Here is a 20,994-nt window from a genome sequence, read left to right on the forward strand (position 1 = left end):
TCCTTCAAAAGAAAATACCCTTGTGGCCTAGAAATCACCTTGATGCAAGATGGACATTTCAGCAGAACCTCACAGCATCCACTGCTCCGAAGCCATGCCTGGAGTCCATGCATGGAACAGGCTCAGGAAGGAAGAAAGTGACAGGGAAAGCTACACAGATGGGTGGACATGGGGACATTTGTTCTCTGAAGGAGCCACCCATGAGAGAGTTTGAGACTCATGAGAAAATCGACAGTGAAAATCATTAGCTGCGACAATTTCACACTCTCAATTCTAGTGTGCTTGGGGTATCAATCAAGTAGGAAAAGACTATTTCTTTTCTACTTTCCATGTCATTGGTTTCCAGTGTGTGTGTGTGTCTGTGTGTGTGTGTGTGTCTGTGTGTGTGTTCATGTGTATTTATATTTTGCTGGGGAGATACTCATGCAAACGTGTGTCCATCCTTGTAGAAGCTGACGGTCATCCTTAGATGTCATCTCTCAGAAGTCACCCTCCTTATTTCCTGAGATAGAGGCTCCCACTGAGATCTAAGGAACTCCTGTTTAAGTATTGTTTCTGAAGGGGCTATGATATCACCAAGTCCTAGGGACAGACGCTTCTCATGCAGTCTCCTGTGTAGGAAACTGCTTGTGTCTTCAGTTCAGGAAGTACCCAAACCAAAGGCTGCTTCATGGTTTGTCACCTTAGATGAAGCATCAGAGATGCAGTATGAAGAAACATCTGGTTTTTCTCTGGATCTCTGACCCCAGGCCCTTCAGCTTAATAGCATGTAATTTAGCTGTGTGTTGGAAGCTCCTATGTGCCAAAGGGATCCGCCCAGTTGATTTGTGCTGTTGGGCAAAGGAGTGAGTCCTGAGCCCATTTAAACCCATTCTGGGGCTACCTGAAAAATAACTCACTGTCCCAGGATTTCCCATCTCAACATTACTCTCAATCTCTCTCTGCCCTAGTATGCTGCATAATTGGGCTCTAATTACACCCACACACTTTTCTGTCTTTATCCTGAACCCTTCTCTTTGCTAGAGCATTATTTTATTTTATTTTATTTTATCGAGGACAGGTTGGAATATTTATCTGTAAGAATGTAAAGATTCTACCTGTAGAAATAAACTGCCTGGTGGTCTAGTCCACTGGTGAGCCAGGGCATCGTTAGTTCTGGGGTCAGACTTGTATGATTTGAATCATGGTCCCTTATATCAAGAGCTGCGGCTCACCTGACCATCGGTTTCCTCATCTTTAAAACAGAACGTTGCTACCCCAGCCGAGTCGTTGCTGTGTCTAATGAGGCGTTGAGGTGAAGTTTCTAGAACCCTGTTTAGGATTCGTTACTGATAAAAAAAAAAATGTTTGAAACTGGGGTTGCCTTGGGCTAGGACGTACCTGAATGGAACCAGCTTTAGGTTGTGGGGACCACACTGAATCAATGTCTAACCTCAACAGTAAATATCAGTAAATATCAGTTTACATTTAGCATTTTTTCCCACAGTGCCTGACTCAATGGAGTAGCATTAGGACTTGCTTGTTTTTCTATTAACAAAATTTATTAATAACACTCTACAGCGCTCTTGCAAGAATTCAGTAGATCCTCTGCCTCTGGGCATCTCCAAAGTGCCATAGAGAGCATCCAGGCCCCTATATAGGATCTACTTCTTAAAGGGCCTGTCCTGTAAAGGCCACCTGATTCTGAATGTCAAGGTACTGCCGGTGAGGCCAGACTTCCTGGGCACTCTGAGGACCGACCGCGCAGCCAGCTTGCATTCTCGCTGACTCTATGCTTGGCCACCGGCTGTGTTTGTGTGCCTTCCTTTTGACACGCCAGGCATTTGTGAGACGCTGAATCGTATCAGGTGCAGCAGCCAGAGGTGGGAAAAGCAGAGTAAGGTGTTCCTCGGTGTACCCCATTTTCGTGACTTCAGCACTTCTCTACCCTGTGAGGGCACGAGAGCTTCAAGGGGAGCTGTCTTGTCAGGAGACTGCCCCGGGTGGATGTGCCAGGTGACCCGCACATACTGAGCCATTAACCCATGCCTTGCCAGCCAGCAGAATCCCATGAAGTTTGCCTGGGACAGTGCAGGTCGTTCCTCGCTTGCACTCAGGAATGGCACCTTTGGTTGTGTCCAGTAGGGAGGACCTAGTAATGGAGTTCAGAGGTGGGAAAGAAGGTCCCTCAGGCTCTGCATAGAGAGGAAAACAGCAACCACTGGGATCAATGGCCCAGGCAGGCAATGGATCAGGCTGTATTCTGACGCACTTAGCCAAGGAACTTATGTCCCTACACTTAATTCCCATTCAGCCTGCCAACCTCTCCACCAGAGCAAGTTCTGGGTTCAAATCCCAGGCATCCACAAAGCACTCATGAGCATCGGCTCTCAGCGATTTAAGGCCCAAAGTCAAATTCAGCAGCTACCAGTGGGGCCGATACAAATGCACATTTATTGTCGCACAGCAGGTAGCTTGTGACCTGCTTATTGCTCTCTGGACTCTGAACTGAGGAGCCCCAAGATTTTTCTGAAGCCTAGAAGGAATGCTATTAGAAAATGCATGTTTATGTTCTCCTTTCTTTTTAAAAAATGTTTATTTGGGTTTTTTTTTGTGTGTGTGCCTATGGGTATTTCCCCTGCATACATGTCTGTGCATACTGTGTGGATAGTGCCTGGGCATCGGATCCTTTGGAACTGGAGTCACGGGTGGTTGTTAGTAGCCATGGGCGTGCTGGGAACTGAACTCGGGTCCTGTGCATGAGTAGCCCATGCTTTAACCACTGAGCCATTTCTCCAACCCTTTGATTTGTGTGTGTGTGTGTGTGTGTGTGTGTGTGTGTGTGTGTGTGTGTGTGTGTTTTAAAGCAAGTGTTCAATGGGGAGAATAAAAGGATCAGAGTGAAGTGGACAGAGAAGTCCTGTTAGAGGGGGGGCACATAGAAGCTTCTAGAAAGAACATTGGAGAATGGTTCAGGCTTTTCACAAGGGAAATGCCCATCTGCATTTGTGGTGGACAGCATGCCAGCCAATCTGCTCTGCTTCTATGAGGATGTTCCCTCACCCACCCACCCACTCCCACCTCACTGCCCTGGCATTCTCCTATGCTGGGGCATTGAGCCTCCACAGGACCAAGGGCCTTCCCTCCCATTTACCCCAGGTAAGGCCATCCTCTGCTACATATGTAGCTATAGCCATGGGTCCTTCCATGTGTATTCTTTGGTTGGTAGTTTAGTCCCTGGGAGCTCCGGGGAGTCTGGTTGGTTGGTACTGTTCTTCCTATGGGGTTTGCAAACCCCTTCAGCTCCTTCAGTCCTTCCCTGAATTCCTCTATTGGGGGATGCTCAATCTGAGACACCCCAGTTTTTCACTTGGATGGACACATGCACCTTTCCCATTTTATCTTTAAAGTGTTCAGAGAGGACATTTATGAGAATATGGGGGGTCATGTGGGGGGCTGGGGAGACGCTTCAGTGGTTAAAGAACTTGCCACACAAAGTACAAATAGTGGAATTTGGATTCCTAGAGCCTATGTGAAAGCTCATAAGCGTGGGAGCTACCCTTAATCCTAGAACTTGGGAGGCAGAGACTGGAAATCTTCAGGACTGGGTAGCTAGTTAGACTACCTGGAAAAAAAAGCGGAGCCATAGTAAGCAAAGGAAAGGGTGATTGAGAAAGGCAGCTGTCATTCATTATCTTTGGGCCACCACATGCACATGGACCAAACACATAGAAATATGTACATACACAAACACACATGCATGTACATGAACACAAACATGTATGTGTATGTAAACACATACATGTGAATGCATTCACATGTACAGCATGTAGACACACATGTTAAAAAAAAGCTAGCCCCAAAAGAATACTGCAGCAACCATCATCAACTAAATCATAAATACACTTAATAAGTATTTATTGTGTGTGCTTGCACATGGGCCGGGAGAAAGCTTCAGACTTCTTAGAGCTGAACATGCAGGCGTCTGTGAGGTACTTAATGGGGTGATGGGAACTCAAGTGTGGTCCTCTGATACAGCAGGAAGTGCTCTTGAGCCATCTCTCTCTCTAGCTCTGGTGGACTCCAGGCTTTTACTGCACATAACCATTTTGGTACTCACTCACTCAGTGGTGCCACCATCAGTGTGCATCTCTCTCTCTCTGGCTGTCTTGCAAGGGAGAGATTTGCAGATGTAGAGGATGTTTGTTAAAGGCTGGTGCAGGGATGACCTTGCTTAGTAGTTGTTCAAATGCTGGTGTCCTGGGGGCCTGAATATGGGCTCCCTTAGTCCCACAGCAAGGTGCCTATCAGGGGAGTTCATAGCCAGCGAGATGCCCAGGGATGCTGAGGGAGGTTGGGGAGAAGGGTGACTGCTGCTTGGTAGAAGTGTTTTCCCCATCTGTTAAGTCTCTTAAATGAAGAACAGACAAAGACACTTTGATCTGCTTGTTTCCTTCTTTCAACCCAGAATAAACAGGACGGTAGCTACTTATGAACTTGTGTCTGCTCTCTAACCCAGGAGAAGACCAGCATCATCACAAGATCCTGTCAAAGGCATATTATATTATATCCTTCATAGAGGCAGTCGAATGTATCCGGGTTTGCCACATGGCTGCCAGAAGCTGTACTCTTTCTAATTTTAGTTTCATACAGCTACATACTCCTAGTAGACACCTGATCTTCTCTCCTCCTCCAGTCCCTCCCAGAACAGGAGAGTTCCTATAGATTCCCACTTAGAAGAGGTTAGAAAGGGCCTCTCCACACCCAAGGGGAATGCTCAAGGTCTTTGCCGTGGAAAAGCACAGGCAGCGAAGGCTGTGTCTGCACTTGTGCTGTGAGACAGCAGGGAGAGTCGACTCCATGTGTACACTATACCCATGCTGGCTCTGTGTTCCAAAGACCTAACATTACAGCTTTCTTCAAGGGCTTCAGAGCTCCCTGTGCCGTCAAATTAGGTTTGAAAACTTCAATAAAAGAAGTCCCGAAGGAAACTGTCAATTAATGCATTTACACCGTAGCATCATACTTGGGCAAAACATCTTCAAACACTAATGCTGTTTGCCAACCATTAAAGAAGTGAGCAGGCTGCTTGGTTTCCATAGATACCTGGAGTAATGGCCTCTTTCCTCTCGTTAAAGTGGGAGAGTTGTTCAGTTTCTTTCTTTTCTTTTTTTTCTTCCTCTTCCTGCTTTGTCTTTCTTAACTTTCCTACTCCATCCCCATTTATAAAAATAAAAGATAACTAAATTGAAACCTGGCAGTGTCATTTGTCTGAGACAGATAGCTTGATTTATAAACTCAAGGGATTTCATTTCTGCTCATCTCATTATTCTGTGACTTCCTCCAAGACTGTTGGTACTTCCAGGAACCAGATTAGAGGGTTTTCAGTTGATCACAGTATTTCCCCAGATCATTCAATACAGATACACACATATTCAGAAAGAACTCTTACTATTCTACTGAGGAGGAACTGAGTTTTGATAATGTGTGGAGCAGAAATTGGCATATTTTTGCCTGTAGGCCAAATCTGGCCCATTGACGGATTGTATAAATAAAGTTTTATTGACACACAGATATGTTCACTTCTGTGCATATTGCTCATGACTCTTTTGCAGAAACAGTGTTCAACTTGATCTTTTGCAACAGAGACTACAGGGTAACTATATTATTTATAGGCTTTTCAGAATGAGTTCGTAGATCTTCTGTATGCAAGGAAAACAAATCAGTTTTGGTGGAATCATTTTTGTCCTTTCAGACAAGTAGCCAGTCTTAATGTGACTCAGGCTCTACATCTTTGAAATGGTAGAACAGGACCCTCTTAGAGGATTTTAAGACTGGACTTGGCATTTAAGAAGTAAACAAAAAGGATTATGTTTATTTGTTTGTTGCCAAATGAAGACAATCGAAGAAGCCTACCTACGACTCTAGAATTGTTCTTATACACCCAAGAAAAGTGTATGAAATGTATTCTAAATAACTCAGGTATCATTTGGGGGGGGTGTCTGTGCTCCACAGTTCCTTTCTGTAAAATAAGAAGCCAGGTTAGGAGTCCATTCACTTTGGATAAAGCAAACAAAAGACACTACACCAGTCTAGGAAGAATCTTTAATTTCTATTCAGCGTTAAAGAGTTTGAGAGAGCTTTCCCCTTTCCCCCTTTTAACAAACCAGGTCAAGTCCATGCCTTTAGATTATAAAAGTACCTGAAATCGCCTAGAATATCAACATGCATAGTGTGTCAGTATTTACATATATTTACATAAGGAAACAAGAGAAAGATCTACAGTTATTTACAGTCTACATAGGGGAAGAGAAAGGCAGCTTAATTGTATTTCCTAAAATACAGTAGCTGATTAGTTAGCACATGCATATTTAGATAATATTTGCAAGATAGAATGCAATTTTTAAAAATTTTTTTGTTTGTTTTGTTTCTAGTATATTTGCATCAAGTGCTTTAAAATGCTCATAACACCCAGGCAGAATTATTTACTCTGGCAATTAAAGCAACAGCACACGCGATCATTTCCCACTAACTAGCAACAAGCTGCTGGTGAATGAAATATCTATTGTTTCTCATTAGCCCCTAGACCACAGAGAAGCGCTCTCTCTGTGTAAAGGCAGTGCCTGAGCGATCACCATTAATTATGGAAGTAATAACAAACGAGATGCTCTGTTCTAAATGAAATATCAGCAAGGCTGACATCTTCAAGCCAGAGAAATGATGTGTTCTGAGGAGTTCTCAAAGAAAACACACACAGCTAAATGAGAATGTACCCTATTTGACATGGCAGGGCTGGCCATGGGGGTGAGGGTAGGGGGGCTACCATGAGAGCTGAATTATGGCAAGGTGTGCCTTCGTAGGTCATGCTGGGATGAGGGATTAACGGGTCATTTCTTACCCTGATATGTCATATTAGGAACTCTGCGTTTTCCACCTCCCACCATGGTATTTTTATTTCTTATTTGTAGAATTTAACAGTGACATAGCTATATACATTCTGTATCCTGTTAACAGTCTAAACAGCTTGTTCGAGGTGTGCCCTGAAATCCTGCCTGCTCTCCACATAGTTTTATATAATTGAAGAGATAAAAGGACAGGCAAACTGACTGAAACTTTTCTATGCAGAAGAAGAGGTCCCCCTATGTGTTTCACTTATACTAAGGAGACATCTTTTTTTCCCACATTATATTAGAACCAAAGCCATTGATTCTGCCTGACAATCATTTTTAAATTATTCAGTATACATGGTGAATACAGAGGCATACATGTATATACAGTATTTATAAATTATATATAAATATAAGTAGCTACAACAGGTTAAAGAAGTGAAATGTAAGATGTTTCAAATTAATGCCTACCAAATATCTTCTTTTATCTCTTATGTAAGTCTTTTATCTCTTCGTAAGTCCTTCAGCTCTGGCATTGAGGTGGACCAGTTGAAAAATGACAATGGTAGGCCCAATGTAGAAGAATTATGCTATTCGCAAGATGCTTATTTCAGTGGCAAATGTCTATGGCTCTTCTTTTGGGCCAGATCAAAGTAACTCATGAAAGAATGGATACCCAGATCGGATTTCCATCCCACAAGAGAAATCTCCACCCGTAAAAGAACTAAATGGCAAGCTGTGTTGAGCGATGTACAAATTATGGGCAACTCAATGGGGAATGCCCAGGGACATCTTTCCTGAATATGTAAGGCCTAATCCACCAGACCTTCCCTTCCATCTAGTGAGAATTGCTCAAGAGTGACGGGGGCGGGGGCGGTCACGAACAGAATGTGGAGTAAATGTGCTTCGAGAGACAATCTAAGAGAGTACATGTGAGTCATGCTTTTTCCCTCTTCTCATTGGGGGTACCTCCACCTCTCTCCCCACAAAAGTGTAGGGTCCCGCAAGGTGAAATGATCTTAATTATCATATTGCACACAGAATTCTGTCACAGAACTCATGAGTTGTCTATGGCAAATGAGGAAAATAGGAAAGGTACCTTATTTATTTTGAGAGAAAGTCTAGAACAATCCTTGATGTGCAGACAGAACCCTGAGAGCTTACAGAGGTTGGGTTGCTCTGCTCTCCAACCTCGGTTAAATTAAAGCCTTGCCTGGCCTCATGTTCTGAGACCAAACATTTGGATACCTCAGGATGGCTGTGATTGGCTCTCTAGTCCCTTTCTAGGCTTAAGGCTCGGGATGGCAGCTCTATTCTTCTGTTCTAGAAAGAATTCCATCCCGCTTTCCACCTACAATCCAGTGGTTCCAGACTTTCTCTCAAAGAAAAAGCAATACTGCCATGGACTTTTGTATTCATTCTCTCCTGGTCTTCAAGCCAGGGGCTCAAACTCCTCGGGGATCTTTCTAGAAAACTGTCTTCTGGCAGCGATCTGACTTACATTGGGTGCTGTTTTACTTGGATTCCTTCAAATGCAACAGGAAATGTCTGGGGTCATCTCGGAGACTCTCTCTGAGTACTTGGCTGCCACTGGACAGTTAAAGGTCATTCTTTCTGCTCCTCCATGTTGCTCAAGAGGGACTTTGCAATTTGGGTGTTATCTGTGACTGGCCTGATGGGTTGGCGTCTTTCAATGTGTGCCCCACCCTGGGATCCCTGGCATTACTGAACTCTACAGATAAGTCCGCACACCTGAGAATGCACTCTGTACCTTCATTCGAGAGTCACCAGGACAAAAAGAACCCGAGCTCTTCCACACCCGAGACCCTGTGTGTAGCAAAAGGATTTGTGGTAACGAGTAAGTTCTGAAACTCACTGTCAAAGTCACTGTGTCAGGCGAACACATTCTCTTCTGCAGAGGGAAGGGGTAGTATGGCTTTTCTGGAACATTCCTCACACTGGTATACCCTGTAAACAAATATCCAGTCTACAGAGCTTTGCTTCCCCCTCCTCCCCCGGCAATGAAGGCTTTTTGTAAGGAAGGCTTAAGAACAACCTGTGCATTAGCAGAACTCCCAAGGGCTAGGAAGATGTTTACATCTCCGTGTCTACATAAAATATTTGCATGTATCTGAGCTGAGCCTGTATTATTCAAGGCCCATGGAGGAATCAACTGTTGGGAATTTGTAGGAGTTAATTTGCTAGGGATTTATTGGGGGGGGTTGGGGGGCTGCAAGGAGGGGGATGGGTTGGTTTGCAAGTCTAATGGATTGTCAGAGCCTGCCTCTATGGAAGGCTACATTTGTATGGGAGTTTTCAAAACAGGGCTGGCTTTGGAAGCAAACTGAAAGTCCTGTACCTTTCTGGTGGAGCACAGGCAAGCTTTCCTATCAGAGTGTTGTTGGGAGATGGGCAGAACACAGAGGGCATGTAAGCAACCATGCATTCCACTGGTCTTGATGTTCATTCTTAGAAGATATCTATCATCAAAGGGTATATTCTTTAAGTTGGCAGATCTTATGCCTGGCAGTGCCATTTTGAGTCAGGTAACTTTCTCTTTTTTTCTCTCTTTCTTTCTGTCTTTCTGTCTGTCTGTCTTTCTTTATCTTTTTTCTTTCTTTAGTAAAGGGTCATTTGCTGTTGAATTGGTGGACTGTGTGCTGAGTCTTCACTTTTTGGTGTTAATCCAAATGGATATAATTTCAATTTAGTTCACTGACTAAATCAACAGTGGAAAAATCTCCTTTGAACATTTTTCAGGTGAACATACAGACAGCTCATATATTTAATTTAGGCCAGATCAGGGCAGCTAGGCTCTGATTAGTGACAAAATAGCACAAGGAAGCTTGAGTTGAATGGGAGGCATCTGGGAGGAACTGACCAATGTGTGTCACGTGTTTGGGAAGGCGGTTTCCTACACTGACTCATGGATTCTGCGTCTGTCAGTCTGCGACCATCACTGTGTCTTTGGACAGGGTCCAGTTGATCTCTGAATCTATGTGGGTCTATAAAAATGAGGAAGCTAGCTGTCCCCAGCGTGAGGACATCGTGAGGATTAGAAGGTGATGCTGACGCTAGGTGCTAGCAGATGGTCACATCTCAATGAATGCTAGTCATCGTAGCTACTGGAATGGTCACCAGTGGCTGGAGCTCACTGGAGCCCAGAGCTGTTTGTTCTCTTTTATTGTGGTGGAACCTGGCTGCTTATTCGTACGCACATCTGGTTGGATGGGTAGCCATGGTGATACTCTGTCATTTAGGTTACTCATCAGAGAGGTGTGTGAGCTTCCTTTCTGCACTGACTACTCCTCTTTATGAACCAGTGGAACATTCTGGAATAGGAGGTCAATTTGTCCACTGACAATTTTGCTCTTGGATAGTTAAGTAGGGACACAGCACCCCCTTGGAACAGCTTGGTTTTGCCCTGTAAACCGGAGATTGAAGTTATTAATTGTGGGAACAGTTATGTCCCAAGCACCAAGACCTTTGGAGATGAACTCCAGAATCCTGCGTTGTGTATTTCAGATAGAAGTTTTATAAGTTCTCTTGCATGAGTGTTACTGGGGGGGAGGGGGAGGGTAGTAAGATGCTTGTCACTACTACAGCTTTGTAACGGACCAATCATTTCACTCAGCATGATCTATTCATGTGGCCATGGGTTTCACATTTGGAAAGTATATTCTATGCCTCTGAGACCCCAGATGAGTCTCAATGAAAGCTCCAAGGGTCTGAAGATGCACCTGTCTTTCCTCTTTGCCTAACCTTCTCATTGCAGCTCAGCAGTTCCAATCCACCTTTGTAGTCACGGCCCACTTCTCAAGAGCTGCCTGCCTTCCCTGCCCTTGAGGCTCCAAGCCTAATCTAGCTTGCACGGTGTGTTCCCTCCCTTTCCTGAATCTATTTTTTTTTGCATAAATTGATTAATTCAGCATTTGCTCTGTGATGGCATGGTGTGGATGTGTCTGTAATAAAGCAATCTTCAAACATCTTCCACTCTTTCAAGTCTTTGAATATAGATATGCCATGATAGCAGGCATCTTTTAAAATGCATTGTTACACCTCCTTCAAGAAGGGGTCTACTCTTCCTTTTAAATGAGCATGCATATTAAAGCAGAGTCACCCGAACGCTAAGTTAATTGTGTGACACGTGTTCTTATCAGAACATGGACATTCTATCAAAGCACTAAGTAACGCATCACAGATATCAATATGTGCTGGTTGTTGTTTTTTAAAAAACATGTTTTGTTTATCAGAAACCTCCACACCTTTTTCTTCGAAGGACTCAATATCCATTTGTGTCCTGTGCTGACGGCTACAAATTGATGGCCAGCCATTATCAAATAAATGTTGATGGAAGGCAGCTACTTAACAGTTTCATCGCAGCAAAGGACTTTTGGAAGGGTGGCCCCTTTAAATCTCGGGGTCTCAGCAACCAACAGCCGCCCTTATTTGTGTTCCATGTTTCTGAGGTGGAAGACAGGATTGCATACCTGAAAAATGATTTCCTACAGAGACTGATAAACCTCTGTTAGAAAAGTGTTCTCAGCCTAACACCCAAACAAGAACCCTGGACAACTTTACAAGCATAGTGACAACTGATGGCACAGTCGAACTCTGGCTACTCGAAAATGTTTGACTAGAACCTAGATGCCATTGGGGTATGATTAAAAATTCTGCTAGGCTTCCCACAAACGCTCAGTCCTAAGCCATCCGTGCTTTAACCCAGTGACATCGCTGTGGGTTGCAGGATCTACTTCCCCAGCTTCTGCTACCCAGTGACTGGGCACAGCCTGAAGAAATTGTTCTGGAGGAGACAGACAGACAGACAGAAAGACAGACAGACAGACACACACACACACACACACACACACACACAAATTCTGGGAGAACTCACAGCTCCCACCAGCATTCATATGTCAACGGGTTATTATTTTATCACCATGGATCAGTAAAGCAATGTTGACAAATGGCAAGTCGTACCTTCAAATATTACACCAGTGTTGTTAACATTAATTCCTTTATGCGTCTCTTTCATCTTCTCTGAATTATGTACTGATGCCCCTCAAAGTGGCGTGAAAGTCATTTGATGGTGATTGAAGTGTTCAGGGCGGAGGGGGGAGCCCAAACCCCCAAACCCTTTCTTATCCGTTTAAAAATGTTTTATCTTCTGTTAGCGGCAAAGCTTGTTTGCTAATGAGACCTCACTAATGTGGTCCTGTCTCAGGCTGATGGTATGCAGACTCTTGAAGAGCTGGTGAGCCCCAAGTGGGAACTTGTTATTAAACTGTTGCCACATCGGATGGCATAAAGATGTCACTCAAAGGTTGCCATTGGAACATTTGAAAAGAAAATTCTCCAAAAAGCACACGGAGGTAGTGGGCATGGGACCAATGAGATACTGTCAGCACGTAATTGTGTGTCTGAAAAGAAGATAAAGCGAGAGCCAGTGGCCATGTGCATGGCAAGGGCAGGGATGCTTTGCCAAAAGCACACAATTGGTCTTTGGGGCAGCAAAGGTGGCCTTTGTACCCTGTACTGTGTTCTTTTATAAAGCTTGTGGCACTGGCAGTAGAATTTGGGTTGTAAACAGCCTAAGACTGATAGCACAGAATTGAAGCGCGCATGCGTGGAACTCTGGGCTTTTAAAATTGCTGAAGCATAGGTACCAAATGTACATTTCCACGAAACCAGCCCAACTGCAGTCACTTGCCCATCCCAACAAAGGAGAATACATCTCCTCGTGACCCACAAATTAACTTGATTCTGGATTGGGGGGGATTTAGAATTTTGTCACAAAAGCACCATTTCCACAATGCAAGCATACAGACCACATCATGTTTAGAAGGTCACAGTGGCAATGTGCCACATTAGGATTGGAAGATCTCTGGTTTTCACTTTCCTGAGTGGCCTCCCTTGGTCTTGTCTCAGGGTTAGCAAGGCTGTGGGAGGGCAGCCTGCTGTGAGATTAGAACCATTGTCTAACATGAGAATCATCTATGGTTCCAGGAGGGGGAAAAGTAAGAGAAGGAGGAAGAGGAGAAGGAAGAGGAGTGGGAAGAAGAGGAAGAAGAGGAGGAAGGAGAAGAGAAGGAAGAGAGAAGGAAGAGGAAGAGGGGAAGAGGTGGGGGAGGAAGAAGAGGAGAAAAAAGAGGAGAAGGGATGGATTTGGAGGTGAGCTGATTGGATTCTCTCAGCCACCACATAGACATCTGTGGCAAGTTGCCTGGTCACTCTTGGCTACAAAATAAAAATGAAAATCCAAGAGAGACAGCCCAAAGTTTATCCAGAATTCCATCCTCACCTAGACCCTGCAGAGAGCTGAAGACAAGCTACTGTGTGGCTTGGGTGACCTGAGAGATGATCTCTGTGTTCTACTTAGCTATTAGAGACCCTCTGGCTGCCCACCTCCTCCTTACAGAATGCAGAGGAACCCCATTACTGTCTGACAGGTAGTTTAGATAAACACACCTGGTGTTCAGCTAATGGTGATGAGGAAAAACAACTTACAAAAGGGAAACCAATTGAGAAAGAAATCAATGAATCCAAAGCAGTCACTGTTTTGGGTGGTGGGGCTGGGGGAGAAGCAGGAGGAGTCAAATATTTTGAGGGACCTCAAGAAGTCACAAAAAGTTGTTATTATTCAATTACGCTTCAACCACAAGTCATGTTCAAATCCTGGACCGATGGGACCTGTCCAGCAGTCTCAAGCGGCTAGGCGTTATCTAACTTCAAGTCTGCATCCTACACTCCTCCATTCCTCTCCCACAGGCAGGCCATGTGGCTGCATTTGACCAATGCATACATGACCACAGATTCCCAACACAGAGACAGACCCACAAAAACCCAAGTGGGCTTCTTAGAACTTTGCTAAAATTGTAAGTTCTTGGGATCCTGGTTCTCGAAGGCACCCCTGGCCCCACTGATTCTACATTTATGGGGATGTTCTTCCATGGACAGTCTAAGTTGACACAACTTAAACCCTGTTGGGGCAGGAAAAAAAATGATTACATTTGAGTAGAGGCAGAAAGCCAGCTCCCTCATAAGCAAAACATCCCTAATGTTTTCCTGAAGGTGACATCTTGTGGTGACCTTTTGGTCCTTGTTTGTGACCGCACTCTCTGTCAGCGGACAGTGGGTTGATCCATTGGGAACTGTCCCCCCTCCCTCATTAATGATCACAAGATAGCAGATGTACTGTACTGGTTTTAAATTAGAGCCGAGCTCACCGTGCCTCCTGACGAACAGAAGCCTATTATTTTTAATTATGGCTTGCAAAGCAAAGTGAGTTCTTGCCCCCTTTATAACATCTCGGGCAATATTCTGTCAGTCGCAATGACTTGGTACCGCATCAGCAGACACACCCCCTAGCTACCGCCTCAACCGTTACTCCAGAAGAGACCGGAAATGATCAATGCTGCTCACAGAGACTTGCATTTTGAAACGGGCTGGTAGGAAACATGCCTCCCACCTTAGGCCATATCTTGTTGTAAATCAGAACAGATATGACATTTAGAGAAGTGTTTTCTGGATGAACTAATAAACACATCAGCATAGGGACATGTGAGACTCTGTGTGTCTGTGTCTGTGTGTGTGTGTTTTAATATCTCAACAGGTTGTTAACCTATCCTACCCCCTAAAAGCACCCTGAGCAAAGACTACAGGAAAGATCTGGCACTAGTCTCTCTTGAGCCTTCCACTTGATGGGCCATAATCAAGAGTTGTTGGTTTCTTTTGACAGAAGGTTCTAGAAAGCTCTCGGTGTCAAATTATATTGGGCTTTGAGAAGTCAAAGGGTCGGATGGATTTGGTCTTGCGTGTTGGGGAGTATGGCATCTCCTTCTCTGTGCCGAAGTGGCGTCTGGCATGATAGTTTGAAACACGTCTTTATTTCCCAAGCCTTTTCCTCTCTGAGGTGTAAAAAGTCACACCAGCTTTACAAGCAGAGTTTATGGACTTGTTTTTCCACAGCTGTCGCACATCATACTTCGGCAGTCCTGGGCTTGGAGTCCAGCCCTTGGCCCCTCCAATGTCCAAATGGAGAAAGGCCCCGCTAATCTCCAGATAGCCAGAATGGCATCGCCTTGTCACTCATTTCTTAAAAAAATAATCGCTTTTCTTTCTTCTCTGCTTTACAGCAACAGGGAGCTGCTACCACTGTCTACTGTGCAGTCGCCCCAGAGCTGGAGGGCCTCGGAGGGATGTATTTCAACAACTGCTGCCGTTGCCTGCCATCCGAGGAGGCTCAGAGTGAAGAGACAGCCCGGGCCCTGTGGGAACTCAGCGAGAGGCTCATCCAGGACCGACTGGGCAGTTCGTCCAGCTAATTGGAACCCCATAATGTTGGGCAAAACTCCACCCATGCTCTGACCCTCATCACAGTCAGCCCCATCATCCTGGGTGCCCTGAACCTCCAGTGCAGGGCAATGAGAGTAGATAAGAACAGCTGTAATCAATGGGAGAAGGTTATAACCAGTGGGAAGCAGGGAATTTCAAGAGATGATGTCCCTTTTCTAGGACAGGGTTAATCGTGGGACTGCTTGCTTTTCCGGTGTTGGCCTGCTTGAAAATGGAAGCATGCTTAGCATGTAGGTTCCCTTGCTCATTGTAAAAGCACACGTGATTTTCTATCAACCTTAGAATAACCTGATATCCCCTCAACCCACCCAGCTGCCACCACTGCCACCTTTGCCACCCAAGGTTGGCCTTCTCCTGTTAATGGAAGAAAAAAAAAACACACATTGTTCACTTCTCCAGGCTGAGTTCAATCCTGGAGGCCATGTTTCACACTTCCCTACCAAGTCTGAGCAGGTGTGGCAACTTGAGAGAAAACTCAGTACCTAGTCCCAACAGAACCAATGCGAAGGGGCCATCAGAGGGGCGCAGAGTCGGTGTGCAGAGCTGGTGGGTCCCAGAAGCACCGTTCCCTGACCTCCTTGCCAAAGTTAACACAAGCAATTCTTTAGAGATTATAACGAGTACATTTTACATTTTGCAAACCATTCCCTAGGCAGGCAAGGAAGGAGGCAAGGTGTCCTTAAGATACATGGGATATGCTGGAGCTGGGAAGCAAGGACGTAGTTCCCTCCAGTCTTCACTCACAGTTCCAAGAACATCTTCTTTAGTGACTGTCCCAGCCTCTAAGTCCTCTGGAGTTCGCTTCCCCTGGCTCCCCCATCCTATGCTTAATAAAAGAACATGCTTAACTATGGTTGTCTGAAGTGTATATCGTCTGTTTGAATGTTCACATCAGTAATCTTTTTCTGTTTTGGTTTCTTTTTGTGTATGTTTGTTTTCTTTCTTTTTTCTTTTGTTTTATAGAAAAGAAATGTAGAGGAAAAATAAAGCGCTTCTCGTAGATGCCAGGAAAACACCATTCGTGATTCTTCTCTGAGTTCGAGTTTAGTGTTTGTGCTTTGTGGGCCGAGTCGTCTCATGGGATAAGCATGCCGGCATCATATTTTCTGTGGGAGAAAGAAAGAAGAGAAGAGTGACCGTGGTGCAATTTCACTTCAATTATCTTAATTCTTAACCTGAGGGATGGTTCCTGGAATTACCAGTTGTGTGAGAACACCCACTCTGTCTACTTACACCATGGTCTCCAGGCAAGGGAGCATGGAGATGACTTTAAGTAAATTAATGTGGCCCATGTGTCCTAAGGACCAGGCCTTTCATGTATTCATTGCCCCATATGGGAATCCTGAAAGCTGCATTCTGAAATGCAAAATTGAAGGCAAGTAAGATACAGGAGAGTCCTCTGTGACATGACAGAGACCCTTTCATTAAACTGGAGGAAGGTGAGGGCAGAGATTTTCATGTCACACCGTTTCTCCTCCTCCTCCTGGGATGGCAGCTTCAGGCCAGCCAATACCACAGATCTCTGGGCCTCTGCCTCTAGGTGGGTCATGTGAAAGGCCATTTCGTTTCAGCTCCTCACAGCCTAGCTGCAGCCTCCCATGCCGTCTGAGTCATCTCAGAGGAGAAGTAACTACCCTCCATTCACAGAACTACAACGAATAGTAAAGATCTGTAATTTATTTAAACCTTCAAATCACAGGATTATTTGTTACACAGTGAAAGCTAGCTGACAGCTCTCCTTTCATTGAGTCTTTTTGTTGTTGTTGTTGTTTGTTTGTTTGTTTTTTGAGACAGGGTTTCTCTGTNTAGCCNTGGCTGTCCTGGAACTCACTCTGTAGACCAGGCTGGCCTCGAACTCAGAAATCCGCCTGCCTCTGCCTCCCAAGTGCTGGGATTAAAGGAGTGTGCCACCACTGCCCGGCCCTTGCACCAAGTCATAAACATTTTCTCCCACAGCCTCATTGTTCTCTCCTAATTAGAACCCCATCCTACATTCTAGCACTTTCTCCCTTTCTTGTAGAACACCCTCTAGACGTCTTGTATCCTTCAGACATGCCAAACACACTCCCAATTCAGGAGCTTTCTGACTACTGCTCCTTCTGTGGAAATGATTTTTTCTCACATAAAGATTTGTCTCTCAACTGACTTCAGCTCTCTGTTCAAAGGTCACCTGTTTCAGATGAGGTAGTGTGAAACTGGCCACTTTGTTCATGGTATCACTACAGTGACCCTCCCCTCCCCTCCCCTTAATGTTTCTCCTTTCAAATATAAAATAGCACTGGACATGTTAGCAACCATCCTTTTCCTTCCCCCATAGTATAAGCTCCACGAAACTTGGGATGTTGGCTGAGTTAGTTAAGGGTCTAGGCAAACCATACCCATCTTTTTATTGTTTGCTCAAGGGATAAAACTGAAGATAAAGCACCTTCTCCATGGCCTGTGTCCGATGAGTAGCAGTCGAGACTGAAAGGCAGCTCTGTCTGCCTTCAAGCCCATGTACCTTCTACTACAACCCCTTTTTATGGACTGACTGGAGACCAGAAATGTCTACACATTACATTTAGACAAGGAGTGAGATACACACAAAGGAAAGCTAACCTTCTTTCTACCTAAGGCTGAAACATGGCTGTCCTTCTGTAGTCAATGACTGGTATAAACTTTACCAATGACTTTCATACCCAGCAGTACTGGCTTCTGGTCTACCCAAACAGCCTTCCTCCCTAACTCTATTCCAGTTATAGATAAGTCTCTTCTGTGGGTGGACTCAATGTCCAACATTCTGATGTAGCCAATAGAATACATCCATCGAAAAGAATGAGCCATTTTGGTCATTTTCTGCCACGTTCCTCTCTGTTCCTGTCTCTTTAAGTCCAAAAAAAAAAAAAAGGCATCTGGTTTCCACATCCGTGCCTGAGAGAGACCTTGCTGCCACTTCTCAATCAGAAAGCAACTGAGGCAATGGTCACAGCCTGTGGCTTGTGGCTTTGCTTTTTCAGAATGAGGAGATGAGCAGTTTTATTTCAAACCTCAATGAAGAGGAGGCCTGATTACTTTGTCAAGGTCAGTGCTAGGCCAGAAGGTCTCAGATTGCAAAGTGCCTGCCAATTTCCACCACCAATACTCACCACTTTTAGAAGTTTATCTTAAAAAAAAAATGCACGAAAAAACCCAAACCGTAAAATAACAACACCTATGTACCCTGTACATTGACTCCGTGCCTCCTAACATACCCCAGCTCGTTGCTGAAATCACTTCAGAACACTAAGTAAGTTCATTACATATGATCCATATGATCATTGGGTGCTAAACTGAATCACTGAATTCATGAAATGAGCTACCACCAACAAAGATAACTCTTAGAAAAAAGGGACCCTAGCAACATCACTACATTTAAATACAGATAATGCCCCCTTCCCATATTACCTCTAGAGTCTTTTCTTTTGGCTCAAGCGTTTGATTTTGTATCCCTTCTCTTTTTTCCTCCACAAACATCATCTATTTTTTCCCCAGTCTTTCCATGATGTTAATAGATACTTAGTATATCATGTGGGTGGGCTATCCTTCTAGGCCCTGTGTTTCTACTATGGGACACTCAGGGAATTTCTAGTTTGTACTGTTAGAACCGATGTCTCAGCATCTCTAAACATACAGACTGTTCCTCTTAAGAATTCATAGCATCTGTTTGCATGGAGCCCCAAAAAATCTCACAGGACTGGTATGTTTCAATGATGGCATGCTCACCAGAAGCATGTGTGTGTCTGTTTACAGCCTTGTCAACGCCATGTGCTATTTACTCTTTCAAAGTTATTTCAACATCATCTTGTCACAAGCTATATCTACTTATGCTACTATCGCCTAGCATCCAGCCTCCTTATTTAAAGCAGAAACATCTGTCCTTCCTTTTCCCTCCCGCAGGGTAGAGTTGGAAATTTTAATTAGCATGGAAATTCAGAGTGAGTGTATGCAGAGAGGATTTGGGTGGGAAAGTGCCCCATTTTTTTTTTACCAGGTATTCAAAGAGCATCTTGTCTCTCTTCCTTTCTGATCATCAGCACAGCAGGGCAGTGACCTCATCTGAGTCTAGAACCCAGACCAAAATGAATGCCATAGATGCCTTTGCTTCCCATTGGCTCCTGTGCTCACAGCACTAGATGGCGGTCCCCAGAGGGCCACATCTTGATAGCTGACAAACTGTCTGCATTTGTTAAATGCCATTTATGTTGTACCAATCAGAGAGATTGTCTATTTTCTTGCTGTAGTGTTTATGGGGCCATCTCCCGACACATCTTCGAACAAGGAAGCAAAGCTACTTTGAATGGATGAAATATGAATATGCAGAGAGCCACTCTCTGCCTCTCACTCACAGAGGAGAGAGAGAGCGAGGTCCTGTCTCTTATCCCCCGGTGTTTCCTGGGATCTGGCTTTGTGTCTCATTGGATATTGGTCATCCTAATGAAGAAGGCCCAGTTTCACCGGGTTTCATTTCCCAAGCTTGAGTGTGTTCTCCCAACAGCTTACTTGCAAAGCTGCCTGTGTGGAGGCTCATCTCCCACTACCAGTGTCAGTGTGATTCTTCTTTTCATCAGAAAGGAAGCTATGGGGCCTGAGGCCATGGCTTCTGGTGCGACCTTGTGCTCTGACTCTGTCCGTCTCTGACCCAATTCCCTGGGCACACAGCATTTGGGCATTGTCTTGTCCCTCCTCTGCACCACATCTCCCGAGCTTTATTTTCTACTTCTAGAGCTCTATCAAACATTTAAAAAGAGTTCCTTAAGTCTTAACCCGAGAAGACTAGCGAGATGGCTCAGCAGGTGAGAGTGTTTTCAGTACAAGCCTGAGTCCCTTAGTTCAAATCCCAACCACCCAGGCAAAACAATAATGCGTAGCCACAAATGCCTATAACCTCAAGTGTTCTTGGCACCCAAGATAGAGGACTGCTGCGGCTTTCCAGATCCCAGTTCAGGTTCAGGTACAGTGACGTACTCTGTGGAAATGTGTGCCCAGGGAATTGGGTCAGAGATGGACAGACTCAGAGCACAAGGAAATAAAGCAGAGAGTCATAGATCAAGACACTCAGCATTCTGGCCTACCACTTAAGGGTCATGTGTGTGCATACATCACACGTATACAACACACCATCCTGTTTCCATACGTGTTGTAAAAAAGGATTTGCCTGCACATGTTTTCTCCTTTACATTCTTTGAATGAGATTTATGTAATTGGTTCAGTTAAGAAGTCCTATTGAGCTGGGCGTGGTGGCGCACGCCTTTAATCCCAGTACTCGGGAGGCAGAGGCAGTCGAATTTCTGAGTTCGAGGCCAGCCTGGTCTACAAAGTTAGTTCCAGGACAGCCAGGGCTATACAGAGAAACCCTGTCTCGAAAAAAACCCAACCAACCAACCAACCAACCAAAAAAAAAAAAAAGTCCTATTGAAAGAACATCGATCTTAAAAATGATTGTTGAAACAACATGCATTTCTGCTTTGCTGAGAGAACTCAACTTCGTGCTTTGCGGTTCAGCTTGCGGGGGGTGGGGGTGGGGGATCAAGAAAATACACACGACCACTCTTGCCTCACAACAACCGGTTGAAACATTCTGATATATTTTCTTCTATCTTGCAAATGTATTCTCCAATTTGTTTGTGTCTTGTTTCCTCCATAAGCGTATAAATTTCAAAATAAATTCCTTTTATATCTTTCAGTGTCTTGGTGATCTTATATTCCGTAAAGAGATGATAGATAGATAGATGATAGATAGATAGATAGATAGATA

General features: G+C 44.5%; 2 protein-coding genes across 2 annotated transcripts in view; one reads left to right on the plus strand and one right to left on the minus strand.

Moving 5' to 3' along the window:
• Wwox (WW domain containing oxidoreductase) overlaps positions 1–16,070 on the plus strand; it is a 915,833-nt gene extending 899,763 nt beyond the window's left edge. Inside the window, exon 9 of the mRNA XM_021170653.1 lies at positions 15,002–16,070. Within this exon, the coding sequence (XP_021026312.1) occupies positions 15,002–15,190 (189 nt within the window). The 3' untranslated portion in view covers positions 15,191–16,070. The remainder of the gene's footprint in view (positions 1–15,001) is intronic.
• A 128-nt stretch (positions 16,071–16,198) lies between these two features.
• Maf (MAF bZIP transcription factor) overlaps positions 16,199–20,994 on the minus strand; it is a 358,548-nt gene continuing 353,752 nt past the window's right edge. The window contains exon 3 of the mRNA XM_029480960.1: positions 16,199–16,327. The gene's annotated coding sequence lies outside the window, so the exon portion shown is untranslated. The remainder of the gene's footprint in view (positions 16,328–20,994) is intronic.

The sequence above is a fragment of the Mus caroli genome, chromosome 8 (genome assembly GCF_900094665.2).
Source record: "Mus caroli chromosome 8, CAROLI_EIJ_v1.1, whole genome shotgun sequence".
In the NCBI taxonomy this organism is placed as follows: Eukaryota; Metazoa; Chordata; class Mammalia; order Rodentia; family Muridae; genus Mus; species Mus caroli.